The 25912-nt window shown below is 40.9% G+C and overlaps 1 protein-coding gene across 3 annotated transcripts in view; it reads left to right on the top strand.

Moving 5' to 3' along the window:
* RORA (RAR related orphan receptor A) overlaps nt 1-25912 on the top strand; it is an 804441-nt gene that overhangs the window by 731184 nt on the left and 47345 nt on the right. For all 3 annotated transcript variants that reach the window (XM_068964370.1, XM_068964368.1, XM_068964369.1), the window contains one exon: nt 25017-25102. In XM_068964370.1, the coding sequence (XP_068820471.1) occupies nt 25017-25102 (86 nt within the window). The remainder of the gene's footprint in view (nt 1-25016; nt 25103-25912) is intronic.

Here is a 25912-nt window from a genome sequence, read left to right as displayed (position 1 = left end):
GTTCCACAGTCACTACCCAGATTCACTGAAAGTAAAGGCCGGAAGTGGGAAGATGTTCTCTGGACAGGTAGGAGAGGGGAAGATGGAAAAGAGGGTTTATCATTTTTCTTTCAAGTAACTACTGCTTGAAACATTGTGTTTTAAGTTTCTTCAGAGTCATTTTGCTCAACGGATGACAGTCTTTCTTAGAAAAGCAGTAGAAGAAAATGTCAAGTGATATGAGTGTTCTCTGGTCTTCCCTCTCTTACCACCTGTGAACACAATTCTTTTTTCCTTTATTGGCCCCATTCTGCTTGAAGATCATAACATCCATCGTGCAATCATTTCTCGTTTCAAACAAGAACCTAATACCAAACAGAATTTAAACATAGCCACTCATTCTTTTCAACAAGGCTGTGCTGGCAATTATGAAACAGGGCAGACGTTGGCAAGCGCTTTCAGAATAATTACAGGGTTCCTTGAGTAGTACAGTATAAATAATTGTGGGTTTAAAAGCGTTATTGTGAGCAGCAATTTATACTAAAATTTATATTTGCTCCTTGAAACCAATATACGTCAAGAGTGCCTCACCACTACCCCCACCTCGCCACCTTGAGATCTCAAGGGCTTTGGAACCTTTTGATTCCATTGCACTTTTAACTCAGCAAGGCAACTGCAAGGCACGTCTGGGCTGCAGTAAATAGGAGTAGGAGTAATGTACTTAATAAATGGGCATGAATGAAGCAATGAAACTCTTCCAGCTCTGGCCACCCCGTGTGCTCCCAGGGTACTGACATGCAGAAAGGCCATTTTGGTACAGAGAGAAGCTACAAAAGTGCAGTGGTGTCACTTTTGCCTGGCAAGTAGGGCACACCGAAGAAGATTATCACCTCTTCTTTGGCTGATGGTGGTGTGGATGCAAGGCACAGAGGACCGAGACACAGGAAACTCACGGAGATAATACAGCTCTAAGATAGCCACAGAGACTTATTAAAATATCTGTTTTCCTCTCTGTGGAAATTTTCATTTTATCCTATTGCACTGTAAAGATGGGTAGGGATATCAGGGAAGTAGGGGTTGGGCTGGGATGGGGATGGGGAAAAGTCTGGGTGATGGAGGGAGCTGTTTGTTAAGGGTGAATGCTTAATAGAGGCCTTTCTTTTCCAACCAGGTGACTGTGGCATCTGCTTGTCTTTCTCTTGATCCCAGTGGCTTCTCTTACCCAGTCTGAAAACTCCCCTGAGATAGTCACATCCTGAATGTTTCTCACCAAAGTAACTAGTGTCCTTGGATAATGTGGTTTTTGTTTCAATTGCCGTTCCTGGTTTCTGCTCTCTAAAACCCTTTTAAACCATATTTTCCATGATTGTTCAGTGCTGCCTTTGGTATTTAAATCGGCCTTTCAATGGGTCATTAGCTCTGCAATTAATTTCAGCTATTTTTAAATGGTGCCTTGGTTATTAAAGAGCTGCCATATTCTCAACAGCCTTGTCTTTCTTAGAGCATCCCTAAGCACCAGCTGATCTTCCTTTTTTTTAGTGCCAAAAATATGGTAATTTTTTTCTCCTTTCAAATTTATTCTTCATTGGTAGGAAGAGTCAAACTTTTTGAATGAGGACAGAAAATACTTAACTGTTACACTTCTGCGTGACAAACTTGGGCTTTTATTTTTTGTTCAAATGATCTCAACAGATAACCACCAAGGACTTCCTGGAGGCCAGGCCCTCCCTGCCTTATGTATTTTTTTTTTTTGCCTGCATTTTAAAAATCAAGATTGGTAAATCACAGAATTTGAATAGAAAGTGATTTCATGGAGAAGCAATGACTGGAATAAAATCATTTTACCTAGTTAGTTACAGAGCTAAAATTAGAACCCAGACCACCTGACTCTTAACCCCTTCTTTCTGTTTCTTAATGCTTTGTTATATAATATTAATGTAGCTGTTACTCTGTGACACTAGAAGAGGTTTACCACTTCTAATATTAGCACCAATGAGCCTGGCCCCACACCTTTGGCAGACATCACAATCAACCACAGCACAGTTCATCACAACCAACATCCTAAGCATCCACTAGAAATCCATCTGACTTGGGAAAATGAGCTGAAACCCACTTGCCGCCTTAACCTTATAGTAATCTCAGGATAATGCAGTAACGCCTGATTCAGAAAAGCAGATGGAGATTGACTTTGATTATTGAGTATTATCTGAGATCAGATAAAAAGACCAATAGCTCATGTAATAATAGTAATAGGGCTACCAGTTTGTACCAGGCATTGAGACAGTCATTTACATATCTTCTTAGATTGAGCCTTCTAACAACCTTGTGAAGTCATTACTACTACCTCTGAGGTACAAATTACACAATGGAGGATGGAAGGGTAAATAACTTGTCTGTGCTCACTGAGTTAGTAAGCAGCCTGCTCAGCTTTTGGGTCCAGATTTCTATCTCTAAATCTACTTATTGCTGTCTGACAGCCCACACAGGCCATCCATGTGCTGACCACCTGTGAACCAGCCCACGATGTTAGAAGAGTATTACTTCAGATCTCATCCTTAGAGTCCTCCTTGCCTCCCCACCCCTAACCCTGGCCTTTTTTTTTTTTTTTTTTTTTTAATCCTGTAAGTTCCTTTGACAACTTTGGGTGGCAAATATAGTAAATGTAGTTCAGAAAAGAATCACTTGCTTTCCCCTAGTGATTTATGTTTGTTTTTATGATAAATTAGGAATTTTTTTTTTTATTGATTTTGGTTCTCTTCGTGGTTTCCATGAAGGAAATGCCTAGAACTATCTAGGATAGCCTGGAATTCTGTCTGAAAGGTTAAATTTAATTCCTTAGAGCACACTAAACAAAACAAAAACTACGATTCACAAGAGGAGAATCATACTTTTATTGTCTAACCCAGAGAAAGAGTTTCAGACAAGGAAGGTTGCTGGTGAGGTGTCATTACAGGGGCAGTAAGAGAAATTATTCAAGATTTTCTAACTTTCCTTCCAGAGGAAGGAAATGTTAGTATGGAACAGTTAGTATGATGGCCTCTTATGGAGACTGCTAACGAAATGAGAACAGAGATGACTTTTCATACGCCCAAACCATCTTTAATATCTTAAACCTTAGAAATAGCAGGTTTTAATTAAGTCTGTCACATCTGCTGACCAAGATGTAGAAACTGAGCAGAGACCAGAAGGAGCCAAACCATCAGAATCACTTGTGTAAATGCCTGGCTTCTACCTCCTTGGTATCTGTCATTTTACTCCACACTGAGGTCAGTGTGGTAAGGCTCTTATGCAGTATTTGTTTCCTTTTGCTTAAAAGATACGAGATTATCAAGGCAAGCGGCAAGGGCACTGAATCACTCTTAGCAGTAATGTCCAAAGGCTGAAGATAAATGTGGGCCGATCTATTCTGCACGGATGTGTTAATGTTTGCACATGCCTTGTGTAGCTATCGTTGTCACTCAGTCGATATCACTATGGAACCCTGAGACATCTTGTAGAAATCTGAAAGATGAAAAGATGCGACTTGATTCATAGCTGTCTTATCGGCTTCTAAAGGTGTTGGTTTGGAGTGATATAGAATAAGTGTCCACACAGCACATCTTTTGCACAAACTAAATTAGCAGAAAGAGCAGCAAAACCATTGTGGTTCTGCACAGTGCTCCTCTTGTTTTCTGTAAGTGTGGTAATGATTTCACACAACTGAAAACTTATTTTTATAAGCCTGTGTTTGGTATAATATTAAGGTGTGAATTCAGCCATTGAACTGTTATTGTTTCCAAATGAAGACAGCGCTATTTAGATTCCTTCATCTCTTTTGAGAGTCACCATTTACATGACAATATATACCGCCATTTACATCTTTTTTCTGACCATCCTTAAGGAAAACAAATGATGTCAAGAAAGATTCTTTTCCAGTGAAAGTTTATTATACGCCTACAGTAACTTTAATCTCCTTAATGTCTAGATGAAGAGGATTGATAACTGATAACACATCTATTGATATTTTCCAGATATGATTCTATAGCCCAAAACAATTTTTTATATCTTTTTGGTGAGCACTAAAGGAAGAAACTATTGATACATAGATTATAAGTTTTGCCTGTTCCATTATGCCTTCCTTGTTTCTTAAATTAATTCATGGGCAATGCATGGAGGGGTGGGAATAACAAAAGCAAAATACACTGATGATATGATAGCAAATACCACTTCCTAACACTCTCAAATCTCAGAAAATGAGTTTATTTTCTTCTCTCTTGTGCCCAACTTGATTGCATAGAGCAAAAAAAAAAAAAAAAAAAGATGGCAACTGTTTTTTAATGTACTAATGGCAACCCACTCCAGTGTTCTTGCCTGGAGAATCCCAGGGACGGCGGAGCCTGGTGGGCTGCCATCTATGGGCTCGCACAGAACTGGACACGACTGACGTGACTTAGCAGCAGCAGCAGCATACAACATGCTTAATTCCTCATTCCTCATAACTTTGAGATGAAGTATCATGTTTTGTTGCTTATTTTCAATATAGTCAGGCAACAGACACTGTACATAAAAGATACTATACATCATCAATGATATCAAGAATGCCAGAGTTTTCTACTATGATCAATAAGACTGTGCAACCGTATTTACTAAGAAGTTCAATGGGAACAATGTAAAGCTACTCTGATATCCTGGTATTTGATAAAATCTGATTTTTATCCACTAAATTATTTTGAACCAACCCTATATACCTTCTTCTTCTTCTTCTTCTTTTTTTTTTTTTTTTTTTGGTGCACTGCACAGCTTGTGGGATCTTATTTCCCCAACTGGGGATCGAATCTGTGCCCCTGACAGTGGAAGCATGGAGTCCTAACCACTGGGCCGACAAGGAATTCCCATCCTGTGCACCTTTAAATGTAGTATTTATACTTCTTGCCTTTCAAAGTTTGAGGATTTCGTCACTCACTTGCAGTATTTCTCAGAAAGGAACATGTTCTCTCTTGGAAATTGTTGAGTAACTTCAGCAAATTCAGGCCACCTGTTCACTGAAGAGTGTTATATTGTTCGAGTACCTAGACTGGATTGCCCAAAGATTCTCTTTTGGAAAAGTACCAGCACAATGTCCAAAATACCAGAGAGTGGAAAGTCATGGTCTGGATGGGGAGTGACTGTTGTGTTCATGGAGACAGTGTTTTCGCATGGCTGACATTAATGACAACCCAGTGCTATGCACTCACTGAATGTTTTCATTTCAGAAGAGCATCAAAACCACTGAGTACTTTCAAGTCGTCTTCTTTTACTGTGAAACCAGAAACCATGCCGATGGCGACTTCCAGTAATAACCTGGGTCCCTGCTGCAGGCTGTATTGAACTCCTTGTCATATAATTTTCTAATTTGTGTGTAGGTAGTTGTTGCAAACAACTTAGTTTATTTCAGAACATGACATCAGAAAGCATATTTTAATGCAGCAGTGATGGGTCATGAAATCAGAATTTCCACAAAGTCCGCACGAATTGAACAGTAACAAGGAGGAGGAAATAGGCAACTCAGAAGTTCCTCCCAAAGTCATTTAGATTATTAGGTAATGAGGCTGATTTTATTTTAACAAATGTACTAGAAGGTATGCTTCCACGTGAACTTTGCCCCTTCAAAGCAGTCGACCGGGGAGGCTAAACCTCTGTGCCAAAAACACTGTCACGGCCAAAAACTAATATGTGATTTCTTTTCTGGAACCACTTTCCATTCCTCTGACAAAGTTTGAATATTCTCCATAGTGACCATTGTTCCTCTGAAAAAGCACATTTTATTTTTGAAAACAGCCAGTCATTCTTGGGATGAATAAAGAGACCAAGCCAGGCTGTGCACCTTAAAAAAAAAAAAAGCGACTCTTAAGTGACAAATTGTCTTTCTCATCCCGTTGGCACTAAGAGCAGTTGCCAAAGGAGTTCAAAGTGGTCTGTGGTAATGATAGCATCATACTTTGAAGATCAGTCCTCATTCTAGGGTAGAGGCTGGTGCCAGTGATTTTGCTGGAAGAAAATACTGGCGGCTAATTGTCTTCTTCCAGAAAATTAATATGTAGATAATGGTCAAAAGGGGCTTCCCATGTGGTTCAATGGTAAAGAATCTGCCTGCCAGTGCAGGAGACACAGGAGATGGCGGTTCAATCCCTGGGTCAGGAAGATCCCCTGGAGTAGGAAATGGCAACCCACTGCAGTATTCTTGCCTGAAAAATCCCATGGACAGGGGAGCTTTGTGTGCTGTAGTCCATGGGGTCACAAGAGTCAGGCACCACTGAGCACGCACGCATGATGGTCACAACAGAAATGAAGGATGGTCAAAAGCCACCCTCTGTCACAGCAGGAGAGCACCTCCACACGTCCAGTATGTGTCCATTGTCCAGGCAACCACCTCGATCGCACGTTCTCAGTTGTGTCAGAATTACTATTCCACTGACTAACGCAGCTGTACAGCAAGCAGCAAGGGTGGGAAGCCAAACAGAGGGAGAATAGAAGGGAAACTCCTGCCTGGGAAGACCGCAGAATGACGATTTCCACTGTCGTAACCCGACGGTGATCACAGAAGAATTCTGACTGCAGCACCAGTTGAGAAATCACTCAGAGGACAGAGTTAGGTTCTAAAGCACTGTGGAGCCGCTTGGTGCTTTTACTGCTAGGCAGTGCAGAGCTCCCTGGTTGCGGGCTGGGCGAACCTCACCTCCTTACTCAGCACGGGGTTCAAGACGAGAGCACCCTAAAAAACGTTGATGGAAAGTGTGAGGTGTGGCACTGACGTTTTCTCCATGAGAAGTCCTACCCATGTTTTGTCTTGTTTCACAATTAAGTGTGTTTGAGAGTATAAAAATGGACTTTCTTAAAGTTTCTTTTCTGTAAAGTTTCTCAAATGCTACTTACTGGATAATATGTAGAACTGTTACTAATTTTCTTGTCCCTGTGCCTTTCTCCCAGGGATTGTTTTGACTTGTTGCAGACGGAGGAAAATAGCTACAAGGGCATGAAATAGCGGCAGCAATCCTAGACGAAGCGTTCATTCTTAGAGCTACCCTTTGTGATCTCAGACCCTTTGGCCCTTTAAGCCCATTGCTAAAGTCTTTGTGGCTCATCTCCCCACCTCCACCCCCATTTAGCAATTATTCTCTCCATAGACTGGCTAAACATTAATTCAAATAACAATGAATACAAATTTAAATCCCTAGAATGTTAAAATACATCATTATGTTGCCTATTTTAACTTGTGCCTTTAAAGGCAGTTGAAATGGGGGCCTATAGATTAAGAGGGCAGAGAACCAAGCTACAGTGCAGATAGGAATGGGTCAGAAAAAGCACATTGGAAATGTCCAGATCTTGGGTGTGTTAAACGTATTAGGCACTAATGATCTGAATCATGAAAAAAACTGGTAGAATTTGTTTCTTTGAATTCATTAATATCACTGATATCAAGATATCCAAAGAGACTTTGGTTACAGTTAAAATTTAAGAAAAAACAAAAAACGTTCTGCTGAAAAATGTTAAAAAAGAAAAAAAAAGAGGTAAAATAAAATACATCATGAGTTTAGGGAGTTCGTTAGTTGACCTTCAGGGTTTTCAGCATTTTCCTATATCATCCTTTCTTACCTCCCCATCTCTCGGTTTTAGCTGAATAGAACATGGGCCTGGTAGTTAGTAGGGCTAGAGAAGCAACATAGCTGTTTATCAGGTTAGGAGACGAGTGACGAAACATGGTATCCGGTGGGGCTGAGAGTTCCCTAACCCTTTGACATAGGTTAGACCAAAGGCAGCCTTCGGTCTTTTCAGAGTTTGAAAGACCGCTTTCAGGGTTTGATTTTCCCCATTTTAATCTCTTCCTGAAAGCCCCTTTAAGGAAAGCCCCTGGAATGACGCAACTTAAAAGTCACTCACACCTTTTAAAATCATTGTTTTCACTCACTATGCCTGAGAACTTCCTGCCTTATATATAGCATTATGTTTTTGCAAAGTGCCCTGAACTTTGATATAGGTTCTCAAAGAATATTTGTAAAATTATGCCCTGAGAAAATATTATTTGAAATGAGTTAGTAATGTACAGAAGTCAAGAAGGAAAGAAATGAGGAAAGAAAGGAAAATAATAAATTGACTTTAAAATGAACTGTCCTGTCTAATTGGACAATGAAGTGTTCCCTCTTGAGCACCATTGAGCTTAATAGACCAAAAATGGGAAAGGATTGCTCTTTTCATAGATGAAGTAATTCACTCTAAAGAAACATTTGGATATTTCTCTGGTAGAATTACCTGCTTTGGTAAATTATCAGTTCATCTTGTCTAACTGACAACTCAAAAAGCTAATTCCAAGAACAGGAAATTGGCTTTAATAGAAAAGCTGTTTGTTTATTTTAGAGGGTGGGGATGGGTAAGGACCTAGTCAAGCTTATACTTGTGACATATTTTCAAAATATTTTAAACGAATAATAATTCCTCATAAGTGCTAGCCATCTTTCTGATTATTGGTGGTTGTGTTTGAGGTATGACTGATTTTTTAAACAAAGTTACCAGGGATATGCACCTGAAAAAATCCCGTCCCATTCAGAATTTCAATTTGAACATCTGTACACTTATGCAAATGATTTTTTTTCTAAGCCTTAATTTTTTTGAGCTCTATTTTTTGGGAATTGCTTTCAGTGACTGTTTTGTTGTTAAGTCGCTAAGTCATGTCCGACTCTTTTGCAGCCTCATAGACTATAGCCCACCAGGCTCCTCTGTCCATGGAATTTCCCAGGCAAGACTACTTGAGGGGGTTACCATCTTCTTCTTCAGGGGATCTTCTCAACCCAGGGATCGAACCCGCGTCTCCTGTGCTGGCAAGATTCTGTACCAGTGAGCCACCAGGGAAGCCTATGACTGCTTTCAGTCCCTTTAAATAACAGGAAAGGCAAGATCAGGGCAGGAAATGGTAAGTAGTTAGGTTGATTTTCCTGGAGCACTAGACTGACTCCAGTCACCCCTCTGGGCATTGGTTTCCGCATCATCTCACAGAGAAGTCTCTTTTTGTCTGGTGAGTACATTTTGATATTACTGCCAGACCTTGCTTCCAAAGTTACTTCTCTATGTCCTGATGGTCCCTGACATGGCCTCGGACTTAGTCGTTGACTAAGAAAATTATTGCTGGGAACTATGTAGCTTGAGGTCCTAAAATGCTTCACTGATAGAGATAGTTTTGTTTTGAAAAATAAGTTAACAATGGGAAGTAGATTCGCATTACTGATGCGATATAGTCTTTGCCTCTAAGGATTTAAAGCAAAAACACACCTACTGTGGCCTTCCATAAAAGGAGATCAAACTAGTCAGTCCTAAAGGAAATCAACCCCAAATATTCCCTAGGACTGATGCTGAAGCTGAAGCTCCAATACTTTGGCCACCTGATACAGAGCCAACTCACTGAAAAAGACCCTGATGCTGGAAAAGATTGAAGGCAGGAGAAGGGGATGACAGAGGATGAGATGGTTGGATGGCATCACCAATTCATTGGACTTGAGTTTGAACAAACTCTAGGAGATAATGAAGGACAGGGAAGCCTGGTGTGCTACAGTCCATGGAGCCACAAAGAGTCGGATATTAACTTAGCAACTCTACAACAACAATGAAAGAGAGAGTAAAATTAAAGCATCCTAATTCTGCCCTAGGACATTCAATTGAAATTGTTTACCTTGAAGGGAAAAAATAGTTTCCATCCACATCGTATTCATTTTGTTGTCCTGTCTCTTCTGTATGACAGGTTTGCTATTGAAAGAAATTCTCTTCGATTGATAGTAATAAACCTTATTAAAAATAAATAATAAGGCCTAAAAAAAGGAGCAGGTGTATAGAAACAGCGTCTTCTAGCTCCAGTGGGTATTCTGCCAGACCTTTTACTCTGGACCTTGGTGAGAACATTTCAGTGCATTCCCTTTCCTGAACCAAATGCCATTAACATGGACAAACTGGTTGCTAGGTGGAGTTCTCTTCCACATTCTGTATCTACTTTTCCTGACACCTTAGATGACACCTACCGGGTTTTGCCATTTAAGATGTCCAAACTGTTGGGGAAACAAGGGTTCAACTCGCTCTAAATCATCATATTGCCATGAAAATACAGCAGGACGGAATCTGGAAGATTATCCAGTGCAACACTGCACCTTGGGGCAGGGAATATCTACACTGTTCCCTTAGAGGGAAGGTGAGCCCTGGAGAAAGAAGTTCACGAAGTTTCATGCGTATCTGGTAAATTTCGCAGCTTTCTAACCCAGTAGCTGTGTTCTTTCCCTGCTTCACTACACAACGCTTAGAAGCCTTGCTCCCGCTTCCTCTGCTTACCATCTCTTTGTGATGCCAGCCTTGCTGTGGGCTTTACCTAGAAGGTAGGGGAGCTGCTTGATCCCCAGTGGTTTCTTTCCATCACATTTTGTACCTGCTTGGTGTTACATCTCATACGAGGCCTCTGCAGTAGAAATAATGCTGCTGAACTCACTGTATCTGAAAAGGAAGATAATGACCTATCTCTCTTCTCCTCATTCCTGCAATTCCCGTAGCAGCCCTTGCCAAATGCTACTGTCCTTGAAAGATAAGCGATGATGATTATGTTGATAGCTAATATTTTCTAAGCACTTACTATGTAGCTCAGCTGGTAAAGAATCGGCCTGCAAGGCAGGAGACCTGGTTCAATTCCTAGGTCAGGAAGATCCCCTGGAGAATGGATAGGCTACCCACTCCATTATTAATGGGCTTCCCTGGTGGCTCAGATGGTAAAGAATCCACCTTCAATACAGGAGACCTGGGTTTGATCCCTGAGTTGGGAAGATCCCCTGGAGGAGGGCATGGCAACCCACTCCAGTATTCTTGCCTGGAGAATTCCCATGGACAGAGGAGCCTGGTGGGCTACAGTCCATGGGGTCACAAAGAGTCAGACATGACTGAGTGACTAAGCACACATGTACTATGCACTTATTCTACAAGCACTTGGTTACCCTGTAATAAGGATGTGTGTGTATGTATGCTGTGCTCGGTTGTGTCTGACTCTTTGCGACCCCGTGGACTATAGCCCATCCAGCTCCTCTGTGCATGGGATTTCCCAGGCAAGAATACTGGAGCTGGTTGCCATTTCTTTCTCCAGGGAATCTTCCCAACCCGGGGATCGAACCTGTATCTCCTGGATTGCAGGCGTATTCTTTACTGCTGAGCCATCAGGGAAACCCAGTAAGGAGGTAGGGATCATTTTAAAGGTGAGGAAAATAAAGCACAGAGAGATTTTTAAAAGCCACCCAGGTTTACAGAGCTAGTAAGTAACAGGGCAGGAATTCAATCCCATCCTCTAGAGTTTGCAAAGTGACCCTCTCCACTTCACTTTCAAGGTTGGACTTTTCTTTCTTCTCCCTTAAAAAAAAGGGAGGGTGAGTTTCACTGTCATCCTTAATTCACATACAGGAAAGCTGATGTAACAAGATGAAGTGTACTTGTGGCTTCTATGTACCCTCTTGGCATGCCTGGTGGTGCAGGTTCCCAGCTAGTGATGGTGAGACTTACAGCTGGAGAGACCCCCATGTGTGAGCGTGTGGAACATGTGTGTGTGTTATGATGATTTAAGATGGTAGCAGCCAATGGCATTAAAAAGGACCTGCTATTCTGAGCTCTGGCTCTGACAGCGAGATGTGCCTGTAGCAGCTGTTAGCAATCAGAGTGTGTTTCTATCTGATGTGAAATGTGCTGCCATTGCCTGTGAAGTAGATTTCAAAACCTCGCCGTACCAAAGTACCAAAGTGTGTGAATGGTGCATTTTTACTGCAAATTAGAAAGATTCACATATGCCAACGATAGTGTCATGCTCACTCAGGCTCTCTTAAATGACAGAGACACACATTGCTAAGTGCTGGCTAGCTGATAGGAGTCTGTACAGGACAGTCATAAAATGTCATCTGAAATGTTTGTCTGCAGGCAAAGAAGCTCCTTGGATTAGAGGAGCCGAAACTGAAAATGGAATAGGAATGACAGTGCTGTGAACCTTATCTTGCTATCTTTTCACGGCTGTGGCATTCTTACCCCACCCCTAGTGTATGACTTACATAAAAATAGATAGTTTCAAGGTAAACCCCCAAGATATACATTTTTTTTTCTTGAAGAGAAACGTGACATTTATTAGGTGTTATGGTCTGGGAATTGATGCTTAGATGTCAGACCTTCTTAAAATAAATCTGATGATCTCTAAACTTGGTCTGGAACCTCCATTCTCCTTCTGTCTCACGATCGCTTAATATCCTCAAGGCTCTGCTGCCTTTTTCTGGATTTCCCTTTCCAATGAGGAAAGAGCTACTTGCTCCTGCTTTCTCCCTTTGGGAACAGACATAAGAAACAACTGTGCTTCAGCTATCAATGCATATTGTTATCTATTGTCTAATCGATGTTATATATTATAACTAAGAATGGAAATGTTTCTTTAATAAGCATGTTTAAAGAACACGCATTTAGATAGAAAAAAATTCCTTGGGATCTTTGCTGATCATTCCTGTGTCTGGCTGAGTGGATTGTCTTAGAGAAACATTATAAAAGAGAATTTTTGTAAAGAAAAATTACCGTTGGCCTGTACTCCAGAAATACAGCACTGTTGTATTCAGAGGCTTAGAACTTGCCATATCTGTTGCTTAGATGTTACTGGCTAGGTTCTGGAAATTAGAGGTGGAAACCTAGTAGAAATTATCTTCTAGAAATTGGTCACTAATCCTTCAAGATCCTAAAGTCTTAAGATGATTAGTATAGCAACATCTATACTTCCGCTTCTGGCAAGTCTGAATAATTTGCTTGTGATTTTTAATAAAAACCAGAGCCTTCCTGATCTCTTGCCCAGAACTCCATTCTCCCTGTTAATTCTGCAGTGACTTTGCAAAGTGGGATACAGTGCGAAGGTAGAGTAGGGGTCTGGGCAGTGAGGCCGTCATCTTAACCATCGTCACCCCTGAAACGATCTGTAGTGCACAATGTTTTCGGTGTCACCAGTCTGTGTGTTTCTGTGGCTACGCATGTGTTAGCATCTTAGCCTTCAATGGCTTAATATAGAGGAAAGCAAATGTGTTTTCAAGGTTTAAAGTTACAAGTTATTTCCTTTTTTTTTTTTTTTTTGCCATGCATCCAAACAATTTGGTTAGGAAATATTTCTTAAACAATATGATCTAATATCCAGTGAACAGTAATTGATCTTCACCAAAACCAAGCTAATGGAAAGAAACAATAGGTTCCTTTGCCTGATGAGGTATGATGGCTTAACCTGGATTCTTGTTATTTTGACCTACTTCTGCACATCTTCAGCAGGTTATAGCACTGTTAAGAAGTCAGAGAAATTGTGCACTTGGAATTTGCACTCAGTTGCTGTCTTTTTAGGCAGGAGACTTTGGCCCTTTAACGAGGATTCTGAGACAAACAGAATGTTTCGATTGGTTTATTCAGGGAACTGTGATGCTATGTGCTAAGCATGCAATGGACCAGACTCATAAGAAATCATGTAGAACAAATAGATTTCTAGGGGGTTGCCCAGGTTAGTCTGGTGGTAAAGAATCTACCTGTAATGCAGGAGGCATAAGAGACGCATGTTCGATCCCTGGGTCGGGAAGATTCCCCCTCGAGGAGAAAATGGCAACCCACTCTCGTATTCTTGCCTAGAGAATCACATGGACAGAGGAGCGTGGTGGGCTATAGTCCATAGAGTCATAAAGAGTCTGACACAACTGAAGCAACTTAGCACACACATACCATGTCAATGGATTTTTCTGTCTTTGGACTGGTAATTGAATCACCAGGTTTGCTCATTTTTGTAGCATTTCAAGTATCCATTGAAAAATAAAATCTTGTAAATTGAATTACCAAGATCATAGAATGACTATAATTTGAGGTGTGGATAGGCAGGTACACAGTTAAGAGGGCTGTAAAATAGAGTGCTTATCTCTTGGGCTTAGGTGTGAGAATTTTGAGGTAAGGGTGTAAAGTAAGGTCATTTCATAAAACACAGTTAGAGTAATTTTGATGTTTTTGGTAAAGCAGAAACTCGATAAGATCTACAGATTTGCTTTGGTTTTAAAGATGTTCTTTTCTGTTGTTGTCAAAAACAGACCTTGAATGATGAAAGCAAAGAGCTGACCCCATTGCTCTCAACTGTGAGCAAAGGAAGACGTAACCTAAATGTGGCACAATTGCTCTTGTTAAGGGGAAAAAAGGAATTGGTATCTAGAGTGAGGTTGATCGCTAGAAAAGATTAGCTGCAGTTCTGTGAGTCAGATGACATTTTTTTTTTTTGGTCTAGTATTATCCAGAATTATATAAAGGACATATGTCTATTGTCGGAATAAAAGGTTTTAAGAAATTCTCTTGATCATAGTCTAACCTGTTAGTAAGATAAGATGGATTCTTTTTCTTGCTGTTATTAAATGGCTTAACCCACACTGAGAAACTTAAGAGAAGGATTTTGATTAGACATATCTGATCTCAAGGTCCTAGAAAATCTCTAAGAACTTTATTTTGAAAAAATGTAGTTAATTCTAGAATCTTCAGTTCAGTTCAGTCACTCAGTTGTGTCCGACTCTTTGCGACCCCATGAATCGCAGCACACCAGGCCTCCCTGTCCATCACCAACTGCCGGCGTTCACTCAAACTCATATCCATCGAGTCAGTGATGCCATCTAGCCATCTCATCCTCTGTCATCCCCTTCTCCTCCTGCCCCCAACCCCTCCCAGCATCAGAGTCTTTTCCAATGAGCCAGCTCTTCGCATGAGGTGGCCAAAGTACTGAAGTTTCAGTGTTAGCATCATTCCTTCCAAAGAACACTCAGGACTGATCTCCTTTAGTGTGGACTGGTTGGATCTCCTTGCAGTCCAAGGGACTCTCAAGAGTCTTCTCCAACACCACAGTTCAAAAGCATCAATTCTTCAGCACTCAGCTTTCTTCACAGTCCAACTCTCACATCCATACATGACTACTGGAAAAACCATAGCCTTGACTAGACAGACCTTTGTTGGCAAAGTAATGTCTCTGCTTTTGAATATGCTAGGTTGGTCATAACTTTCCTTCCAAGGAGTGAGCGTCTTTTAATTTCATGGCTGCAGTCACCATCTGCAGTGATTTTGGAGCCCCCAAAAATAAAGTCTGACACTGTTTCCACTGAGGGGTCTTATCCTAACTGAGAATAATTAGCTGAATGGCCAGTTACCTTTGTCTTCATTGTTGATTTCACATAACCCCACAAATCCTCAAAAACAAGTACATTCCATTGTTCACAAAAGTGATGGAGATTAGATTAGGAAAGACCCCAAAAAAGAGAAAAGTATTTGTGTTGCTGATTTTAACAGCATCATCTTTTGTTGGGTGAGAATTTATTCAGCATTTGACCTCCTGGATAAGTAAAATTAGGAAGCAATTTCTCTTACTGTTCAATTATTTTGTCCAAAGTTTTAGTTGGTCACCAATAATTACAAAAAAAAATAAATAAAAGAGTATGCTGCCTTAAATTGAGGTCTTCTGTGCACGGCTGTGTAGTAGGAGAATTCAAGAAAGAGAACTTGATCTAAAAATCACAACCATCCACTGATCTTCTATATGAAAAATCTGTTTCTTCTCCAATTTGACATAATTTCTCTGTCTAGGGATAAAAGTACCCGTTTGGATTTGGCTTTTAGCAAAGACACATGTGCATCAGGGAATGCGAGTCAGTTTCTCTGGAAAGCTTAATCCAGCAGAGATAGAAACATATCACAAAGGATTAATACTCAGTTCCCGTTGTCAGAACTACCTGCATATTCACAGAAAGCCACATGACAGCATGTGCCTATCTTCTTCATTCTGCAGAGATTTCCTGCATACACGGCTCAGCTTTCTCTGAATTCATATGGGGCCTTCTGGCCCAGAGTTTTAACTCTTAAGTGCCTAAATTTTACTTGCTAAAGACTGAAGGAAAGAGTTACTGTTTCAAAACTCTGATTTTGTCGTATTTTAGATTTCGTTTGCAAATGCTTGATCTGTTGGAGAGTTTGAAGTATGTTTGTGTGTAAGTATTTGGCAAGTATATGTAACACTTTTATTTTTAAAAATGATTTTTAAAAAGCTGTTACATTTTCAGCAGAAACCACAATCAAGTTAAAGCTTTTAAGAGGTGGCTTTAAATAGTACAAAAGGTTTAGAACTTCGGTGGGGTGGGGGAAGGCGAAGTAAGGCACAGGACTTTTTTTTTTTTCATGGCTGTAGTTTAACAGGGTCCTTTGAGTCAGACTTCCCTGGTGGCTTAGACAGTAAAGAATCTGCCTGCAATGCAGGACACCTGGGTTCGATCCCTTGGTTAGGAAGATCCCTTGGAGAAGGGAATGGCTACCCACTCCGGTATTCTTGCCTGGAGAATTCCATAGACAGAGGAGCCTGGCAGGCTACAGTCCACAGGGTTGCAAAGAGTTGGACAGGACTGAGCGACTAACACTTGAGTCAGACATAAACTTAATACCGAGGATTAGAATGTCAGAGGGTAACGTGTTTATTGTGTTTAAAATGCAGAAATCATGCCATTTCCATGATCCCTCCCTCTGCAAGACACCCCAGATCCTGGTGAAAGGCTTAGTTCAGTGACTTTGCTTGTGACACTGTTAGAAGTGACTTCTCCATCTATGTGTCTGTCAAGCTGAGACAAAGATAGTGACATTTGAATTCATTAGTCACCTCAGGGCTTCCCAGGTGGCGCTAGTGGTAAAGAACCTGCCTGCCAATGCAGGAGACTTAAGGGGACCTGGGTTCGATCCCTGGGTCGGGAAGATTCTGGAGGAGGGCAGGGCAGCCCACTCCAATATTCTTGCCTGGAGAATCCCCATGGACAGAGGAGCCTGGTGGACTACAGTCCATGGGGTCACAAAGAATCTGACACGACTGAAGCAACTTACACACACATACACAGTCCCTCAGGAAGGCATTTTGGAAACCAACAATTAAAGAAAAACTTTAAGGGAGTCTAGTTAGCAGATGAAAATTACAGTTCCTTGGGTTTTTCTTTACTCTCTTTGTGGCAGAGCCTGTTGTGGGTAGTGAGGGAACCGCGTCCTGGTCCTTGCCAAGGATGATATGCCAAGCTTCCTAAAGCTTCCCATTTATATAGGTCTTTTCATCTTCAAAGAGTTTTGTGAGCATTCATTTACCACCACCTGCCTGGGAGGTGGGAGTTATTCCCATTTTATAGATGGAGGAAGTAGAGATGTAAGCGACTTGCTTGAGGCCACCCAGGGAGTTGAGGGTCACAGGGAAATGCAGGATTGCCAATTCCATTTCTTAGCTGGGTCAGCCTCCACCTCTTACTCTCTCATGGCATTTCCCCTTGAGAGCCCCAGACTGACGATGACATAAACCTAAAGGCATCAAATAATTCTAAGGAAGAAAGAGACACCAAGCTTTATTGTTCCCCCCTCCTTTGGTGGCTGCCTCTACAATTAAACCCTGAGAAATCAAGACAGAGAGAAGAAGCCATTTAACCCTCCTGAGGTTCATTTTCCACATGTGCAGAATGGGGCTTAATAAGACCCATCTGCCTACTTCAGAGTTGTTGTGAACACCAAAACCAAAAGAAGCCAATGAGGACAAAAACTTTAAAAACTGTTACAGAACTCTGCAAGTATCAAGTATTACTGTTGCTGCCAGAAATGACCACAAGACAGCTTGACCTAAGGGGTAGGACTTTTCTATTAGGGGAGTCATTGCTTTGGTCATGTCCAACTAGGATCAAGGACTATAATGAAGAAAATCCAAAAGTCAGTGGAAGAAAAGGCTATACCAGGGGCACATACCAGTATTATATTTAGTATATATTTAGTAGACAAAATGGCAGAACAAGTTGATTATTAGTTTGCAGAGTATGTAATTGGAACTCGGCCCTCCTCACCCAGGAGGACTATTGACCATGCCTGGCCTGGGAAACAAATGCATTCTATACTCGGAGCCTTAGGTCCAGGGTGACAGAATATGCCAGACTGTTCGAATTCCACAGTCTGTTCTCTCCCACCATGAAGCTGCATTGTGAGCTCTCTACAAACCCTGATGGTGGCCTGGGGCCTTGGGCAACAACAATGAGACAGTGGAGAGAGGAGAAGGCTCCCTTACTCCAGGCTACTCCAGCCACTCTGCAGCAGGGCTCACAAGCAGGTGAATTTCAGCCCCTACTTCTGACCCCTCAGCTGGGCACCATCAGAGTCCTTGGAGACCCTGAAACTAGTGATGCCAGACCAGAGGGGCTATAAAACTATAGAAGTCAGGAGTCACCAAAGTCCCTCCAGGGAACCAGGTGAAGACTCCCTATTCCCCCCACAGCTGGCCTTGACACGCAAGCCAGACTGCCATCCAGGCAGCTGCTGAAGCCTTTAATACCCCAGCAGTTTTAAACAGGGGATAAAATAAAGTGACTAATCCATAAAGGACTCAAGCCATTTTTTGCTGAAAATAAAATCAAATGCCTTAGGGTTTTTCTTTTTAATCTTTATTGGTTTTTCTGCTTACAAAAGTAATACATGTTGGTAGTAAAAAAATTCAAACTTTAGAGGAATATGTAACATAGCAGGTGAAAAGTCCTCCATAGTCTCAGCCTTCCAGGAAAAATACTGCCAACAGATTGGTGTAAAACTACTTTTTTTTTTTTTTAAAGCAGCAGTTCTTGACAGTTTTTGCAAAACACACACAATTGCTTAGCATTCATATATGTGACATACTGTCATGGATGTACCCAGGGTTTGCCCATTTCCTAGCAAGTCTAGCAATAATCCCACCCTGTTCAGACCAATTCAAGAAAGTATATAGTTATGCAAGTGAGCTAGAGTGAAAGATATTATTGGGATAAGCTTAGGTCTGTATTAGTTTATTTTTTATATGAGCCATTAAAATCTCTAATTTTTTTTTTTTGCTATTATTAGCAATGAATGCCTGTGACACATCCCACATTGATTGCAACATGCTGCTGTGTTGTACCAAACAGTTAAGTGCCAACGTTGTAAAGGATTGCTGTGGTAGCTGGTATGAACTGCCTGTCATATTATTTGGAGGATAAGCTGCTTTTCTCTATCCTCACTTTGGAAAGAGCTTAAAGTCTGCAGAAAAGAATTTCATTTCGCTATAAGGCAGGATTTCTTATCAACAATAACAATAATAATAACTGTGTTTTGAGTGCCAACTCTTTCTAAGAATTGTGTGGTGTGCATATATATAGAATACATATATAGAATGGTCGTATGTGCTATGTCGTGTAGACATCAAATCACTGACTCTTCAAATAGGAAACGGAGACTGACAGGTAGGTGAAGTAACTTTCCTGGTCTTAAGAAGTGTTCAGCGTTGGTACTGGTCACCCTAAGGTCCCAAAACTCTACTTGGTATTTTATAAAATTGAAAAGAATGGTCTCAGAAGGTTGATGATTATTTCCAGTTATAAACTAGACAGACATCTTGACATCAGTTCTCAGTAGTATTAAGTTTAACTAGATTACCTATGGGACGTCTTTTGATCCTCGGTTAATGATTTCTTACCAGGAGCAGTTTGTCCTGATGTTTGAAGGTATTGGAGACATTCAGTTTGACTGTGCAGTATGAGGAAGGGGCAGGACCAAGGGGGTGCAAGACTTTGAACTAGAGAAAAAGACAAAATGTGTCCACCTTCCAGCCTTACCTCTTCCTTCTCTGGCATTGGGCAAGTTATCTAGCCTCTCTGAGCTTCAGTTTTGTCATCTAAAAAAATACAGATGATGATCACATGATACCACCTACATTGTAGGGCTGTTAGAATAGCAGATTAGATAATGCCTGACATGTTATAAGCCTGAATATTTGTAGATATTATTGATTACTATCTGGACTTCCCTGGTGGCTCAGATGGTAAAGCGTCTGCCTACAATGCAGGAGACCTGGGTTCAATCCCTGGGTCAGGAAGATCCCCTGGAGAATGAAATGGCAACCCACTCCAGTATTCTTGCCTGGAAAATCTAGTGGATGGAAGAGCCTGGTAGGCTACAGTCCATGGGGTCGCAAAGAGTCGGACACGACTGAGCAACTTTCTTTTTCTTTCCTTTGATTACTATCTATCCATTTAGATTATTGTTGAGAGATCACTCTTCACCCACAGATTGAAGTGATGGACACAACTCTTGTGCAGTTACATTTAAAAAATTTTTTTGTATTTTTTAGTTCTCAGGGAGAACAGGCATTTTTCTCTGGACCAAGATAACACCAGAAATAAGTCTGAGAAACAAGTCAGGTGTTGAGAACACCAATGGCTTGTTATCTTCCATGACGAAAAGTAGAAAGCAGACTTTTTTCAGAGGTGCAGTGCTAAATGACAGCCCAGCTTAAGGACCACTTGGCTAATTAGCACACCTGCATTCCAGAATTTCCTGAAGCCCCATTGCCACTTGTTGTTAGCTCCTTGAAAACTGCAGAAATTTGCCTGTGCAGGTGTGGAGAGCTGCTTGAATTATTTAGGGTGCATGAAAGAGCAAATTATTTAGGCAATAGAGCTGAAAATGTGGGCAAATTAGAATTTTTCATAGCAAGATTGTTCATTGTTAAGCCAGTTCATGATTATATGTGCGCATCTTGCTTCAGCTATTCCGTGCTACACAATAAACTCTCTTTGCTGCAATGAATATGGATGTAGACTAATTTAATCAATATACTCGTGACAGCAGTGGTGTCGGACAGATTTCATCCTTTGAAATACTTGGGGAGTTAATATGTGCAGTATATATATGGGCCAAGACTCATAATTTTTGTTACAAGAAGATTATTTTGAAAAGACACAACACTGCCTGTTAGAAAATGGAAAAGCCTGAGGGATGGAAAGCGAAGGGCAGGGAGATTTTTGTCCTGTTCCCTCTTATTGGTCTGAAAATACCAATTTGTGGAGCTGAACTGCTTTCCTTTTGAAAAATTTGTGAGGCATTGACTTTTTTTTTTTCCTCTTTGATACATCTGAATTCTGTACCTTGACTAAAAAAGGTAGGAGGAGGTGTTTTTTTGTGCATTGTTGGATTGAATGGAAGATTGAGTAAGTGCCCTGCTCTGATCTGCAAATGTTTGCTTTCTGGAAAGATCAACACATGTGATCAGATCACTTTCAGAGAATTTGCTTTTGCGGGCAAGTGGATTTTAGTCATTTCCTAAAGAGCACTTGCGTTTGAAATTTTCTTCTGAGCTAGGAGAGCCACCCAAAGAGGTAGGTTAGAAGAATAGTTCAATCCGATGAATTAAAATATCAGAACCTGGCTTTGATGAACCCTCCCATCACCTCACCACAAGGTTCCTAGGGAAGCTTGTTCTAATCTGGAATCTTTGGCCAACACTGCCCACTGGAGCCAAGCACAAACACAGTGCAGGGACCAAAGGTCTAGGCAGTTCGCCCCTCACTTGACAGTGCAGGGCAGTCTACAGTGAGTCCATTCATAGGAAGCATCTTGGCTTCCATAAAGTCTTGTAAAATATGTCTCAGCTAGAGTGCCCTCCAGAGCTACAGCAAGACTAAAGAGCAAGAGTTTGGGAGCCTGGCTTAGGCCAATGGTCCTTTGTGGTAGTAACTCCAAACTCTGGATTTAAACCACAGTGACTTTCCCACCCCCACTCTCAACCTCTTCCTGGCCTGGTTGAGAGCCATCCCAAGGGTAGAAGTTCCGGGTTGGGGTGCCAATCCCAGGGGCAGCCCCATCATGAGCAAACCCTTCCTTGCCAGGCTTCCAGACCACTTTCAAGATTCCAGGAGCCATTGGTAGGCATTTTGGTCACTGCCTTACACATCATCATGGCACTTCTCTTGGATCATTCACTAGCAGTCCAAGCACTGAACAACTGTACACCATTTTCCATTTGATCCAGATACACATAGTTCTACTCAGTGGTCCCCTTTAGGCCTGCCTAGTGCTTTTCCTATCTTATCAAGGACTAAATAGGTAGGCTTGATCTCCCCATTGCTAAGATGAAATGAAAATAACCCTTAGGCTTCCTTGGTGGTCAATGGTTAAGAATTCCCTTGCCAATGCAAGGAATATGGGTTCAATCCCTGGCCCGTGAAGATCCCACATGACTCCAGGCAGCTAAGCCCATGCACTACAACTACTGAGCCCACGTGCTGCAACTCCTAAAGCCCATGCTCTGCAACAAAAGAAGCCATCACAATGGAAAGCCCACACACCAAAATGAAAACAGCCCCCTCTCACCACAATGCAGCTCACAGCAGTGAAGACCCATTGCTAGAGAAAGCCAGCACAAAGCCATGAAGACCCAGTGCAATCAAAGATAGATGCCGCTGCTGCTAAGTCACTTCAGTCGTGTCCGACTCTGTGCGACCCCATAGACGGCAGTCCACCAGGCTCCGCCGTCCCTGGGATTCTCCAGGCAAGAACACTGGAGTGGGTTGCCATTTCCTTCTCCAATGCATGAAAATGAAAAGTGAAAATGAGGTCGCTCGGTCGTGTCCGACTCTTCGTGACCCCATGGACTGTAGGGCTACCAGGCTTTTCCATCCATGGGATTTTCCAGGCAAGAGTACTGGAGTGGGATGCCATCACCTTCTCTGCAAAGATAGAAAAATAAACTTTTTTTTTTTTAAAGAAAATAACTCTTGAAAGGCCCAAGTTTAGTGCTAGGATTGCTTTTCACTTTGATGCTGACTTAAACTATAAAGGGCCTAACAAGATTTGTCTAATTTTTCTTAATACAGTTTGAGGTGAGGTATAAGCAGAAGCAGCTCAGTGTCTGTCTTCCTTATTTCTTACATCAGTTGAATTTAGTAGATGGGGCTTCCCTGATGGCTCAGATGGTAAACAATTTGCCTGCAATGCAGGAGACCCAGGTTCAGTCCCATCCCCTGGAGGGGGAAATAGCAACCCACTCCAATATTCTTGCCTGGAGAATGCCATTGTCAGAGGAGCCTGGTGGGCTACAGTCCATGGGGTCGCAAAGAGTCAAACATGACTGAATGATGAACACTTTCAAGTACTTTGTGTGGTCTATTTATTCTCTTCCTGAGGGTTTGGGATGGGGCAGGCTGGTTCTCATTATAGACTAGTTCATTCACATAGGAGAATCCAGGCAATAACTTTCAGTTGATACCACCTTTCAGGCTTTTTCTACTACCACTTGGGTTTTGTCTCTAAAAAACACTGGGCAAAATCATCTCTCTCTAGAGCTGCAAACAATCTATGGCATAAAACTTTGCCTCTATCATATATTAAAAATATTGGAGGAGCCAAAAGTGTATAACATTACTAGAGTTTAGATTTAACAAAGAATTCTCCTTGAAGAAATCAAGCCAGTCTCTAAGATGAGGAGGCCAACTTTGTGTTCATGTTCGTGTTAGTCACTCAGTTGTGCCTGACTCTTTGCGACCCCATAGCCCACCAGGCTCCTCTGTCCATGAGATTTTCCAGGCAAGGATACTGGAGTGGATTGCCATTTCCTTCTTGAGTGTGATCTTATAACATATTGAGCTGCATAATTCCAAATAGACGTATTAGTGTACAAAGACACCATTATTGGGGTATTAGAAGGCTTTGGGTTTATGGCACATTTATTGGATGTGAGATTTTGAACAGTGTCTAACTCTGGACAATGAAACTAAGTAAGTCAACACTAAAAGTGATTGATAGGAAAAGGACTCACTAAAAGACCCTGCAGTACTTGTAGTCCCCTTGAAAGGAAGTTAACGGGAACACATCATGTATAATGAGGTTAAGTCCAGTAATGTGTGCTCTTTCAAAGTATCGAATATAACATTACATCAGATCTAGAGTAAGTGGCTGTGGAAATTATCCCTGGATATGATGTGATATGACATTGGAAGAAATTGTGCTCAATATGACATTGGACTCTGTGTACATGTGTTAGTTACATCATGCAATATCAATACATTCCATAGACCAGTCATTGCTTTGTGTGAGGCATGGCACTAGGTAGGGTCTTTATGAAAATGAAATATACTTGGGCACTTGTAATTTGTGTTTCTGTGTGTGACTTAGTAGATAATCTAAATATCCAGTAGTGAAAACCATGGAAATAAATTTAGTGTAATGGCGTGTTTCAGGTAAACTGGTGAATGTTACCATCCTGTATATTTAGCCTAGTGTCAATTCTTTATTTCACACATAAATTATATGTAAGAGGTGGTCCAAGTACTTTGTTTTGCCTAATTATTCTATTCCTTAAGTTATTTTTTAATCCTTAATTATGCTCTTTCCAACTCTGCTCAAGATAAAATATGTTTGCTTAGAAATGTGCTTTATCATATTTGGGAACTTTGGTGTAATATATATTAATTATTTGGTTATTCTTCCAGTATGAGACATCTTTAAGTAATCAGTTAGATAGAAACACATGCATGCTGTACCAGAAAATCAATTTTCAGCGTAAACAACTCAGAAGCGACATATTCTGTTTGTCCAGATTCATCACTATTAAATTCTGATAACATATTAACGTTATGGTTGAAAGGTTTTGATCGTACACAAATGGACTAATTTTTAACACATGACAAGTCCATTAATTTAAAAAAGATGAGTAAGGAATTCTTACCAACATATGTAACTTATTAATATCTTGAACTGAATCGTTTTCCTAAGTAGTCTTAACTTTTTGGAGTCTGTTTTTCTTCACCTACCAAGCTACAATGCTCTAGCCAACACAGATTTATGACCTTTTAAAAATAATGATGGAAAATGAGATCGGAGGAAACATTTTAGTATCTGCTTTGCTCTGAGGCCTAAACTGTGAACTCTCCAGTTCTTGAAGGCTTTGAAATGCTGATTCCAGTCTTCTTGTGGGTTCTTAAACACCTTCTCAAATGACCCATTTTAATAACCTGAAAGCTATTATATAACGAGCAGCCATAATTTAGTCCAGGGCTCTAGGGGGACCCTCACAGTTCAGCAATGAATAGTTAATGCAGTATAATGTTTAGCAGGTTATTAGTTTTCACGATACAAATGCTGATCAGGGAACGCTTTTATAAGGTGTTTAAAAGAAAATGTAATTAACTGGTTGTGTGCTTCTGTTGCAGCTCAAATTGAAATTATTCCATGCAAGATCTGTGGAGACAAATCATCAGGAATCCATTATGGTGTCATTACATGTGAAGGCTGCAAGGTAAGCCTTTTTAATTGTTGTTGTTGTTTCTATTAATGTTCAGGGCGGGGGTATCTTTGTGACTTTTATTTTTTACTTCTACGATGCCTAAAAATTCAACCCCTTGGCTTTTGAGTGATGAGAAACAACAGGACGAAATAAGAATTGGGTGCACATTACAATGAAGGAAGTTTCATGTATAGATACATGTGTGTATACACACACGCACACACACACACATATAAAATGCCTCTCATCAAAATAACAGGCTGGAGAGAAGCCAGTGTGTGGCTTATTTGTCACTTCCAGTCCCAGCCTTGATATCTCTCTGGTTATCTTCTTTCAAAAGAGAGATGACTCTAAGACTTCCGTAATGTCCCTGTTATAAGCTTTATAAGAAAGCGTTTCCTAGAAGTTTAATGGGAATGCGATTGAAAATCTGATTTATTGTTGGCACACAGATGTTGATACATCTTGTCAAACTGTGGCAAGATTTTTGGGAAGAACTGAGTTCTGGTCCCAGGGCCGCCACTTGTTCTTATTGTTTTAGGCACGTCTTCCTCTTTTAGTGACTCTGTTTCTTCATCCATAAAGTGACATTCTTCCTGTCTTTTAGAACTATTCCAAGAATAGAAATAAAAACTATAAATAGTCCTTATAAGCTGAAAAGTGCTATTTAAATCTAATAGTCTTCTTGCTGTTGTTACTGTTTTAATCATTACCGATGCTGATCACAGGGCAACATGTATAGCACATGCATAATGTGGGAATGGAAAATAGAGACGTTTCTCCTAATCATTCAAGACCCCTGCACCTAGGTTGCCTCTGTTA

The sequence above is a fragment of the Capricornis sumatraensis genome, chromosome 2 (genome assembly GCF_032405125.1).
Source record: "Capricornis sumatraensis isolate serow.1 chromosome 2, serow.2, whole genome shotgun sequence".
NCBI classification, from domain to species: domain Eukaryota; kingdom Metazoa; phylum Chordata; class Mammalia; order Artiodactyla; family Bovidae; genus Capricornis; species Capricornis sumatraensis.
Note: the sequence above shows the minus strand (reverse complement) of the source record. Positions and strands in the feature narration are given on the sequence as shown.